This window comes from Crinia signifera, chromosome 4 (assembly GCF_055691185.1).
Source record: "Crinia signifera chromosome 4, ASM5569118v1, whole genome shotgun sequence".
Lineage (NCBI taxonomy): Eukaryota > Metazoa > Chordata > Amphibia > Anura > Myobatrachidae > Crinia > Crinia signifera.
The window spans coordinates 186,130,089-186,143,421 of record NC_139220.1 but is presented as its reverse complement, the minus strand read 5'-3'; the positions used below and the strand labels follow the sequence as shown (position 1 = coordinate 186,143,421).

At 42.8% G+C, this 13,333-nt stretch overlaps 1 protein-coding gene across 6 annotated transcripts in view; it reads left to right on the top strand.

Moving 5' to 3' along the window:
* SHANK3 (SH3 and multiple ankyrin repeat domains 3) overlaps positions 1-13,333 on the top strand; it is a 284,352-nt gene that overhangs the window by 119,552 nt on the left and 151,467 nt on the right. For all 6 annotated transcript variants that reach the window (XM_083183197.1, XM_083183195.1, XM_083183196.1 and 3 more), the window contains exons 4-5: positions 277-480; positions 2,434-2,505. In XM_083183197.1, coding sequence (XP_083039323.1) covers positions 277-480; positions 2,434-2,505 — 276 coding nt within the window. The remainder of the gene's footprint in view (positions 1-276; positions 481-2,433; positions 2,506-13,333) is intronic.

Genomic DNA, 13,333 nt, shown 5'->3' with positions numbered 1-13,333 from the left:
TATATTAATGGGATATCCTAAATTAATCACAGGTGTACCATCCGTGAAAGTCAATTTGATTGCCACAACTGTAATTTCCAAGCGATATCAAATCTTTTTTACTTGACTCTGGGTTATATTTATACATTTATGTAGTACGACAAAGTTTTGACCTGTCTTTCCAATAATAAGTGAAAAAATAAAAATGTTTGTTTTGTCTTTTCTGTATCACCGGTGGAATATACATTTGTGTATTGCCGATGTCTAACCCATCCTACTTTTTATTTCTGTCTTCAGAAGTGCCTCCGACTGAATCCCGATGCTCCAGTTTGGGTGTCCAAACAGCGCATCTTGTGCACTCTCAATCACAGCCTAAAGGATGTTCTGAATTATGGACTCTTCCAGCCAGCATTTAATGGCAGAGCTGGAAAATTTCTTGATGAGGAACGGCTGCTACGGGAATACCCGCCTTCACTTACCACACCCGTCCCCTATCTTGAGGTAACGCTGCAGAGAAATTTCTACATGGCATACCATATCTATAGGAACATGGCATTTAGGGCATAGTAGTCTATTGACTCTTCAGAGATACAGAGAAAGTCAAAGCTTAATTACCACATAGATCATATAATATGTACGCATTTATTTAGTTATTTAATTTTGTTTATTATTTTCTCTAAGGGGGCTTTAAAGAAGGACACAAACATATATATATAGGGAAAACATAAACGTGTATTGATTTCACATTTCTATGCTACACATTTCTATTTCTATGCTTTACAGATAACATCTAAATATGGATTTATATATATGTAACTGAAGTAGTCTTAAGGCCCCCTTACATTTGTCCGACTTGTCATAACGACAAGTCGGACCCGATTGTCCCAGCAGCTCCCCGGGAGGCATCACATGCGATGGCACTTCATGTGCCAAGTTTTGCATGTGATAAATCGCATGCGATTTATCACATGCCACTCCCGGGGAGCTGCAGGGACAATGGGATCGGGGGACAGCAGCAGGAATATGCCCGCAAACAGAGAGTGGGCAGGGGGGGGGGGGTCGGGGTGCAGGGAGCCGGGCAGGAAGCCGCTGGGCAGGGAGCAGGGGGGGGCGGCGGCGCAGAGTACCAGGGAGCCGGGCAGGAGAACACGATGCAGCAGCAGCACTTCCAAAAAAAAATGAGCGATTGGCTGAGAGAGGTCTCAGCCAATCGCTGATTGGCTGAGAGAGGTCTCAGCCAATGAATGGCTTCCTATGCGTTTGTATGGCCCTTTTTTTTTTGAAGTGCTGCTGCTGCAGCGTCTTCTCCTGCCCGGCTCCCTGGTACTCTGCGCCGCCCCCCCTGCTCCCGCTGATGCTGCCCGGCTCCCTGCGCCTGACTCTGGTAGGTCCCCTGTTGTGGGGAGCACGGCTCCGGGCAGCACATAAGATTTAGCAAATCTTATGTGCAGCCCGTCTGACCTCCCATCTCCGATCCGATGCGCACGGGGCCGCGCATCGGGTCAGAGGGGATGTCACCATATGCGATTTGGGACGATTTCACAGCCCGATTCATCCGAATCGGGCAAAATCGTGCCCAAATCGCATAATGTAAGGGGGCCTTTACACATATGTGATGTCACACAGTGCCGGCGCTAGCTAATTTGATGCCCTAGGCAAGATTTTGGTTGATACCGCCTAGCACTGTCGCTAGTTCTGCCTCTGACCCATTGCTCCTTATTCAAATTAAACCACACTGTATTATTTATTATTCACGTCACATTAAACCTAACAGTATTGCTCCTTATTCACACTGCACCACACGGTATTTCGCCTTTTACAAATAATACCACACAGTAATGCACCTTACACATTATACCAAACATTAGTAATGCCCTTATACACATAATGCTACACAAAATTGCCCCTTACACATTATACCATAGATTATTAATGCCCTATTGCACATAATGCCACACAGTTATTATACTTAGACATTATGCCACACATTAGTAATGTCCTTATACTCGTAATACCATACAGTAATGCCACTTACACATATAACACACATTATTACAACCCAATCTCCCCACCTTGCACCCCATACACAGCACTCACCTGACCTGGTCTCTGCACATATTGAAGTGTGGGCTGGCTGCAGGGAGTCACACAGTGCAAGCTCATTCTGCTGGACTCTGCAAAGGCCTATGAGAGGAGAAGCAGCTGTGGGCATGCAAAGCAGCCTTCCTCCAGGGATGGTGGCCATTTTTGTTACTGCCTGCCACTGCCCCCACTATCTCTGTACAGTACAGATGACAAACTGACATTCTGCAGTTTAGACACATGGTATACCATTTATTTAAGGATGTTTTAAAGAATTATAAATTATTTGAAGCATTACAGCCTAAAATGTGTATTCTACTTTATACATTCATAAGTCAAATGAGCTTGTTTGTTTCTGTCACATTTCCTTAGTTTCGCTATAAGAGAAGAGTTTACACACAGACACTACTGGACGACAAGCAGTTTGCCAAACTTCACACCAAAGTAAGTAAGAAAGCAAATTAAGATCAAGAGTTTGGGGGTAAATATGGCAGATGTCATTTTCTGCGCTCAGACAATAATCCATTGCAGCCTACTCAATTCTCAAGGAATGTGTGACACACCGGGGCACATACTGCATTATAAGCAATGGTTCAGCTGACAAATATCGCTATATTCACATTGCCATCAATATCCGTGGTGATTACTTGTGACTGTTCAGTATATTAGGGGTTATTCAATAGGGTTCTCATAAGCAAAACCTTTCTCTAATGGGCAAAAGCATGGGGTGGCAGTTCAAATGCCTGACAGTCGGGATTCTGACTGACTGGGGCTGTTCTCCCTTGTGGGTGTCCACGACCCCCATAGAGGGAGAATGAAACCTGTGGTGAGCACAACAAGCCCACAAGGGGTTTCTTTGCGCGCTCTGTGTCGGTACTGCCGATGTCGGTACTATAATGTTGGCCCATCATAGCACTCAAACCATGTTGCACTGCAAGTGGGGGAAAAGTAATATGTGCAGAGAGTTAGTTAGATTTGGGTGATTTGTTTTGTTTCTGTGCAGTGAGAATAGTGTCTGCTTTATTTTTAAACGGCAATTTAGATTTTTGTTTGAACATACCTCACCCAAATCTAACTCTCTCTGCACATGTTACATTTGCCCCACCTGCAGTGCACATGGATTTGCCCATTAGAGAAAGATTTAGATTTATAGATCCTTACTGAATAACCCTCATAGTGTGAAAGCACCTTGTTGAAATAAGCTGGGCCGAACAACCCTGAATTGACCTGGGTTGAAACTTAAATAGGGGCATTTTTCCTAAACACTACCATATTTTTATTAATGTCTGGCCCGCTATACCTAAAGGGTCAAGAGATATTCTGTTTTGGGAACAGCTTTATATACAATAGGCATAACCTCCTTTAAATCTATTTACTGTTTTCTATTGAACAAGTCATACAGACATGCTGTGAACAAATGAACCAAAAGACTACAAGAAAATAAGGTGCATAATTACAAGTGTAAGGTTTTCAATAGCGTTAACCCGCCACATGCAGCCATGTCTCTAACAGGAAAGGGCAATTAATCCACATTGAACTGTGGAGGATTCAAAGGATTACACCCACACAGCAATTTAGTCATATAGAAAATGGCATGTTGAAAGGACTGGAGCAGCATACATCTAACCTGCAAACATTTGGACCTTGTGTGAATGGGAGCTACAAATGTAAAGGTAGACATACTTTATAAATAAGCGTGTGTCACCAGTAAATCTGGAGCAAATAAGAGGACTCTCAGGGGGTTTTGAACTAAGCCACTGAAACAATATTGTTTTTTTTCCCCCTGTAAAGTCTTGTGTAGCAGAGCATGTAGTCCGAATGTTCAAACAGATGCTCGTGCGATGTGAGCAGGCGGTTCCAAATATCCCACAGATATCAGAGTCATTGGTTCCCTTGCTCGCACGTCTCTATCATTCAGACGAGCCGTATTCTGGTCAAATAGTCATCTGAATAAGTCCCAGGGCAAGTGTAGATAGCTTTACAGTATACATGAGGAGTCTCTGCTGCCAAGTAAGACCCGTTCAGGTGTGACAAGTACAATAGATGGAAAGCTTGCTCTAGAACTCAGACACAAAATCAATGACCCTGCAGCTGTGTTCCTGTGCTCAGGAGGTTAGTGTAATGAATCAGCCACAATGCAAGCAAAGGAACTAAATTAAAATCCTGTATTGGTACAAAACTTTTAATCCAGATATTGGGATAAAAGGACCAGTTGAGATAGATTTGCTAAAGTGCGGGTTTACAAAGGTGGAGATGTTGCCCATAGCAACAGCTTAGATTCTAGCTTTTATTTTATAGAAGGTGCTAGATAACTAAGGGCCTTATTTTGGTTCATTCTTTCTGACAAAATCCTTCTTAGATGGACAAAACCATGTGCACTGCAGGGGGGGGCAGATGTAACATGTGCAGAGAGAATTAGATTTGGGTGAGTAATTTTGTTTCTGTGCAGGGAAAATACTGACTGCTTTATTTTTACACTGCAATATAGATCTCACTTTGAAGTAAAACCCCACCCAAATCTAATTCTCTCTGCACATGTTACATCTGCCCCACCTGCAGTGTACATGGTTTTGCCCATCTAAGAAGGATTTTGTCAGAAAGAATGAACCAAAATAAGGCCCCAAGTAGGGATATATTTACTAAAGTGAGGGTTTATAGAAGTTGATATGTTGCCCATAACAACCACTCAGATAATCACTTTTTAGGTACTTGTTTCCTAGCAGGGTGCCCACTAAGCAAATAGCTTAGTGTGCTATTCTGCGTAGAAAAATCGCATCGCATTGCGTACCGTCTATAGTGCTGTGCGATGCGTGTGATGCGATGTCCATGTTAACTGCACAGGAGTGTTTATACAATGAAATATCACATAGGATCGCATGGCACCAAATGCAATGCGATATTTCATTGTACAAGCACCCATGCCATGAGATGTGATGGGTGCTTACAATGAGATGTGATGGGTGCCTACAATGAGATGTGATGCTATGGGATGTGATGTGTGCCTAGTATGTGATGTGATGGGTGCTTACAATTATAAGCACCTGCACCTACGCCATGGTTTAGCGTCAACCCCAGTATCCACACTGAAGCGTGGCGAGCGGCGGCGGAACGTGTTCTCCGACCTTTTCATACCCCCACTATGCATGTCGGCGAGGAGTCGACTTTAGATAGTGTGGCGAGCGCAGCGAGCCACCGAGCCCGAAGCGTGGCGAACACAGCGTGCCCCGCGATTGGGCGCAGAATACATGTAAAGTAATACGCGTCCCCTTGCGGGGCTCGCTGCCCTCGCCATGCTTTGGGCTCGGTGTCTCGCTGCGCTCGCCACACTATATAAATAAACTCCACGCCGATGTGTATAGTAGGGCATGGGTGCTTGTACAATGAAATATCACATTGCACGGTTAAAACGTACCATGCGATGCAATGAGATGCAATTTCACTACATTTGCGTATGCAAGAAATCTAGGCACCCTGCTAGGAAACAAGTACCGCTTTTTATTTTATAGAAGGTGCTAGATAAATAAGTAGGGGTATATTTACTAAAGAGTGGGTTTATAGAAGTGGACATGTTGCCCATAGCAACTACTCAGATTCTAACTTCTTATTTTACAGACAGTGCTAGATAAATAAGTAGGGCTATATTTAATACAATGGTTTATAGAAGTGGAGGTGTTGTCCATAGCAACACATGAGATTATTACTATTATGCTGTAGAAGGTAAAAAAAGGGGTCGGATAAGCAGCACTGAAGGTGTTAAAAAAACTTTTCATAAACGAATTGGACTGGTTTTACAAATATAAGTACATTTTAATAAATATATTGTGACAAATATGCAAGACGTAGATAAAACAACATAAACATTAAATCAATCACTGGAAAAAGTGTGGTATATTTTTCCTTTTTAAAAAATTGCTAGTGCACTAGACTTAAAAAACAACCTTTGCAGTTCTTGTAAGGCCTGATTAAAATGTGTGGATCTGTCCGTTCCTTTTATGCCCCTTCCCAAAGGAGAATAATATGGGGTACACACCAGGACGACCCGCTCACGATGCACATCGTGAGCGGGTCGTCAGTGTCTCGTCCGACCCGCTCACGATGACGCGGGAGGGCACGACCCGCTCACGATGTGCACCGTGAGCGGGTCCGATCCGATGGCGACCCGCACCCGGTTCTATGGTCGTCATTGAGATCCTACCTGCAGCAGGTAGGATCTCAATAACGACCGACCGACCCGCGGGACCGCGCATCGGATCGGAATCGCTCCACACCAGGTCAGAAAAGGGCCCAATCAGCACACAATCTACATCCGATTGATCGGAATTGGATCTAGATTGTGCTGATCGGGCCCTAGTCGTCCTGGTGTGTACCTAGCATGCGAGTAGTATTTGTTACCGTTCACCATGTGTGGGCACAGTCCCGCTCTGTTGTTTGCCTCCTGGGCAGGTGTTATTAGGCTGGTCCAAAAAAGGGTCCAGTTCACCAAAGGAGGATAGCTGGTGGTATAGGGGTTTGCTGTCAAGAACCTCCTTTGCTGTGGTTGGCAAGAAAAGTTCGGGCTGGTTCGGATAGGTCCAAATGTGGCAAAAGTAAAGAAATAAATACCAGATCTTTTCCAGTGATTGATTTAATGTTTAAGTTGTTTTATCTAAGCCTTGCATATTGGTCACAATATATTTATTAAAATGTACTTATATTTGTAAAACCAGTCCAATTAGTTTATGAAAAGTTTTTTTAACACCTTCAGCACTGCTTATCCAACCCCTTATTTTGCCTTGTTCTAGTCTCTAGGGCAGTGGTTCTCAAACTGTGTGCCGCGGCTCCCTGGGGTGCCTCGGGACACTTGCAGGGGTGCCTCGGGTTGGTCATCCAGGACCATTCAAATTATTTATGATCAATTATTTATGGACAAAACCAGTGCTGGTGGCTGCCAATCCTAAATATGTGTACAATCAGAAGCAAATCCTGCCCTTTACCACATAACTGAACCTTAGAAGCACATATAAACACAATATACTTCATTTTATATATTTTTTTGGGGGGCCTAGGGGTGCCGTGGAAAAATTGTGGTACTCTAGGGTGCCGTGATTCTAAAAAGATTGGGAACCCCTGTACTAGGGTATTTAGCAGCTGCTTTAGTGAAGTTTAACCACCCGAGCGCCACTACCACTACCCCCTAGGGGACATTGTTTGTTTTCTCCATGCTGTAGAAGGTGCAAGATAAATAATTAGTAGAATGTAATTAGTTCCTATGTGCAACCTTTTCTACATTTGCAAACCCGCACACTAGGAATTATACCACCAGCAATGCAGATCTGCTGGCATTAACAGATAAAGCAGGCAGATTTGCCCTTTAACCTCTTTATACCCAGCTATAACAGCTTGTTCTTACTGTAGCTGAGATTCTAGTGTAGGGGTGTTCCTTTAACCCTTTGAGTGTCAAGTGCATTTGTAAAATTAGGTGTGAAAATTGCTAAGCAAACATTTTTATTCATCATAATAACCTGTAATGTTTACTTTTTATATAGGAAATATCATCTATTTTTACACATTTGTTATTTGAATTTCTAGAACATCTCTCACAGAGATTTTAGCACACAAAGGGTTACATGCATTGTCATCTGGTTCTCATATAACTGGGTATATTTACTGAAGGTCAATTTTGTTCAATTTTTATCGATTTATGATCAATCGAAATCGATCTTAATCAATGTTGGGCTTTCAGGGCTAGAACACACATTTGTTAACTTTAAAGATGAATCTAAAATAATCACCTGTTAAATGTTTGTTTTAGCTCTGGAAGCCCAGCATCGATTACGGGCAATTTAAATCGATCTAAAATTAATCAAAATCAACCTTTAGTTAAATATACCCCAAGGAGTTGTATGAAACTTATCAGGGGTTTAATTTAGAGTTGGAAGCATTTGTACAACAAACATAGCTAGAAATAAGTATGAGCAGTAATAAATAGCTTATGAATGAGAGCGTGTGAGTGTTTAGTAGAACATATCTCCAAGTAGAACATATCACACAGATCTAAGACACGAGAGAGGTGTTTTAGATCTGCGAGCGCTTGCAAAATCATTTGATGGTCAGTGACCATCGAATGATTTAGTTCCTGCACTCAAGGCTGCGAATGGATGTTTATGCTAAATCGGCATGCAGGGGGGGGGGGGGTTGGGCGTTTGTGTGGGCTGCGTTTAAATGACTCCCAAAGCGGCGAAATTCACAGCTTTGTGAGTCAACCAGAATCACCCTCATAATATACACAAGTTAGAATAGTGCCTTGACTGTTAGCAAATGGGAAAGTCACATTTCCCATACAAAATAAATATGGTGAGCTAACCTGTGGACTAATTGTGAGTCCATGTGCTCAGGTGTTAACATTGACACAAAAAAAGTGTAAAACTCAATGCGACCTTTTTATGTGTCAACATTTTTCCATGTCAATCTTTTTTACTTGACATTTTGTCAAAGTCAACATTGCGTGTTGACCTTCTGTTGTTGACCTAGACATTGGGTTCTATACCACACACAGGGTTTCCTGCAGGTTACCTTCCACAGTCCAAAATATACTGGTAGGTTAATTGACTCCTGATGACAAATTAACCCTAGTCTGTGTTTGTGTGTGTGTGTACATGCTGTGGCAGCGACTGATTTAAATGGTGAAATATACCCTGTAAAGCACTGTGGATCTGTCTGTACTTTTTTAGCCCCTATGTTTCATACCTATTTACTTTTTTGATTTCCCCCTTTTTTGAGGGAAGCTTGGCAGCATGATTCTTTTAATCACCCCCCCGCCTTTACTTTCCAATTCTACACTACTGTGAGTCTTGTAAAAGCACCATTGTGAATCAATTTACTGTGAATCACATTACATCCCCTATCAAACCCATTTCAGGGAGGAAGTGGATGCCGGTATTTATTCCGCTTTTCTGGGAGTCCAGATGGGCCTCCGAAATTTGAGTGTCTTATGGATGTTCTGAAAGAATAGCCAGAACCAGATTTGCTGTATATTATAGCGCACACTTGGATTATCCTCACTTAAAGCTAGGTGTCTATTTGTTCTTGCCCAATTAGAGTTTTGCTATGTGCATCACATGATTCACACTTCAAAGTGTTTCATAACTGAATACATAAGCAAAATGCAAACACTTGGATATTAGGATCACCACATACTGTACATATAATTTGCACTCGGTTATGCAATGCACTATAGAACACTGTGCCATTTTGTATTGTTCTATGTAACACTGCTGTTTAGACTTGCCAGTTATGATAGTAACTTGCAGAATGTCATAGATGGGAATGTGCATTAGCATTTGTTGATCCGGATCATGTAGCATGTAAAAGGAGTCCTGTTTGCCAGTGTATTTTTGTGGTTTAACTCTCTGATGTCTTTGTTTATGTACTGCATTCTTCAACTTGAAATAATTCTGCATTTGTTTACATATTGGTCCTATTTATTATGCAGTATAAGAGTTACTTTATTTAAACATTGGCATGAATCTAGATTTTTTATAAAGGACATATTTTCTATTAGAGGATACCAAAGTTGCTGCCATGACCCTAAAGCTGTGTACACACGGGAGCGATTTCAGCACATATCGCTGGGAATACGGTCGCTGAGCGACCATATTGCCAGTGATTGTTTGTGCTGTCGGCGAGCGCGCTCCGTGTGCAGCCCCTGATGGTCGCTGGTCGCATATTTTATAATGCCACATAACGAAAGGACTCTACTAGCCAGGGATCTCTATCAGGCTTGGGAATAAGAACAGTATGTGGGAACAGAGAGCCTACCAGACATGAGGAGTTTATAATATTTACATAGATGCCATATTACTAGAGGCACGTACGCTGCTGAGCAGATCTGAGTACACTATGGGCCTGATTCTGGTTGACTCGCTAAGCAGCGTAAATTCGCTGCTTAGGGAACCAACTAACTCCGCCCGCCGCTGCCACACGTCCATTCCAGGCACATTGGTTATACATTTTCTGCATAAACATCTATAGGCAAGGGAGCATATGGGGGTGAAATCATTCGATGGTCACAGACCATCGAATGATTTTGTACCCTGTTCACAAATATAAGTCAGTTTTGACTGACCTATATTTGCGGCGTCCGGGTTCAAGAATGGGGCGGGCAATGAAGTCATGCGACGTCAGCCGCCAATGGTAACCATTGGCCTGCTCCGATTTTTATAGGGATGCCCAGCTTTTCCTGGGCACACCCACCATTTTCTGGGTACGCCCAGGAAACGCTGGGTATCCCCATGCGAATGCCCCCTGCCTGCCTTCTTCACACCCACTCACTGTGTGAATGACAGTCGCCGACGGTGTCCACACAGCGGCGCTACACATGCGTATATGCGCATGCGCAGAGCCAAAACATTGGTCCCCGTGTGCGAATACGCCGGGGACCAATGCAACCGGAATCAGGCCTTTTGTGTAAAAATCTGCAGAATATTCCCAGGAAATCATAACCCTTGCTAAGTATTACATTTTTATTTGGACTAGTGCAGTTCATCACTTTTTACATGTCAGGTATAATAACTTTCAGGGACAGACGTTTAGGAACTGGGTCTATCCCTAGAAATGGTGCACAGGATACTCCTTCCCATCTGGCCCCACCTGGCTGATTACTGTTCCGTGTCCATTCTGTCATGCATCAGTTTTTACAACAAATTTTTCACTGGAGTTAAGCACCATCAATACCGGAGCTTGTGCTAGAGCCATTTTCAACTACTAGAATGATAACTAACAAGTGTGAGCCAACTAACTTGGACAGTTTTTTCTTAGTCAGATCTGTCAAGGGTTTGGCCACTGAACTGAAGTCAAGGACAAAGTGTATGTGGTAACTTGTAATCTGTAAGAAAGCCAGGTATGCAATGTTAACTCTGAGTTGTGGGCCAGGGACAGTCTGAAATTGCCTCTACCTTTCCTGATTCATACCTCCCCCCATATGGTCCTTCAGGTACTGTACCTGCGAGATCCCCATTTACTGTATCACTTGTCTGCCCAGATGATCAGACCTGCCCACTGATTCCTTTCTAGCACCAGCCCCACATACCTCAAAAGATCTTCCCAGGTTTGGCTGAAGAGTATACAGTCGTTAGGTCGACAGCACTAAGGTCAACATGCATTGAGTCGACATGAGCCAAGGTTGACATGTCATTAGGTTGACACAAGCATTAGGTCATTTTTTTTTTGAGCCAACATGTGCCGACAGGTGCTATTTAATACCCTACCATCCACTACAGCGTGGTGGGAGATTAAAATAGTGTGCCGAGCGTAGCAAGGTACTACTACTGAAGCATGGCAAGCGCAGGGAGCCATGCGAGGGGATGCGGTGCACTTTCTTAGTGTCCATGTGGACATTCGGGGTGAAAAAAATGGAAAAACCCCATGTTGATCTTTTGACTGCCAACCTTGCCCATGTCTACCTAATGCTTGTGTCGACCTAAGCCCACGTTAACCTTCCCATGTGTCGACATTGACTCTTGTTGACCTTAAGTGGGCGACCCATTGCATGTCAGCCTTACTGCTGTCGACCCTATGACTCATACCTGGCTGAAGATAGCAATGTCATTCAACGAGACCTGAGTAGAACATTTGAACCACATTTACCAAACTCTAGAAGTTTGGTGCATTTTTCATCCCAAATTGCATGGTCTATAACCTGAACCAGCCAAATGGGATGATGAAGACAGACTTCTTGAGCCTCGAGGGTCATTGGCATCTGCCAATACCTGTTGTTGAAGTCAAAATTTTGAAATAAACTTTGGTTTTGCCAACTGTGTTAAAAATGCATCAATGCAGGGAAAGGCATAGGTATCAGATTTGGTCACCCTGTTCAATTGATGGTAGTCAGTCTATGCAAAGCAGCATTGTTTGGTCCTTATTGTGAACCAGTAGAACAGAAGTAGCCATGGGACAGATGTACAGATCATGTGATTATGCCTAGCTGTAGCACCTCCTTTTAGATACTCCTTGTGCCTCTGGTGAGACCCAGTACATGGGTTGCTAAATTGGTCTATGGTCACCAGTGGCTACGTGGTGCATACAAAGGGCTTCCTACAGAACTGTGCCTCAAAGGGCCGCAACTTACTCAAGCTGCTCCCTCTCGTGCTGGGGTACTGGGAGTTTGCTTCCCTTGTCACCCAGTGGTTGGCCATTTAGTGCTCCTCCATGTACTGCTGGGGCACCAGGAGGTAGGCCCATCATCCCCAACGTTTGATACGCAAAGTTTCCAGTTGCAGTCTGACAGCTGGAGGTAATCTGGATATGAGGACAATAACACAAAGCAATAAAAGTACATTTACACACAGCACTTGGATCTGGCATTTATTTAAATTGGTGCATAATTATTCCATTTGGAAATAAAGCATCAGCGGGACAGGGAGCCAGGAACAGAACTGGGTCCTTGCTACAGCAACTCTTAATTAATAGACATAATCCATGTTGAAAATCCAGATGGGAGTGTCTCAGATGGGTTCAATGAAGTGGGAACAGGAAGACAACATCATTCTTTCCAGATTTATGAGGACAGAAAATTTCACTGAACTGCCTTAAGTATACAGGCAAAATTACAGTTATGTGTCATACATTTGATGCAAAGAATTATATATATATATATATATATATATATATATATATATATATATATATATATATATATATATATATACTGTATATGGATCCAATCCATAGCTGATGTAAGCATTTTTCTGCCCAGCTAGCATGCTACTTTTCTATCTAGCATTTTGGTAATGCAGACTTTTATACCATAAACCAGAGGTTCCCAAACGCGGTCCTCAAGGCACCCTAACGGTCCAGGTTTTAGGTATATCCATGGCTCAACACAAATGGTTAAATCCGACTGACTGAGTAACTAATTAAGTCACCTGTGGCCAAGCATGGATATACTTAATACCTGGACCGCTGGGGTGCCTTGAGGACCGCGTTTAGGGACCTTTGCTATAAACTAATGAAGTAAACAAGTTATTTTTGATTTATTTTCTTTTACACGATAACCTCTTGTACAAAAGGTAAGATGGGAACATGTTAGTTTAGAACAATAAAATTAAAATTAGCTCATGAGACTAAACGTACAATCAGTGGAAAACACTCAAGGAAGGAAATAGAGGCGACTAGGGTCAAGGAAAAGGGTGTACAATATGGTTTAATTATGGCTGAAATAGGAGTGGTACTTGAACACATAATGAAATATGCATATAATATACAAATTTGAACCACAGACCCCAGTGTTCTTGAA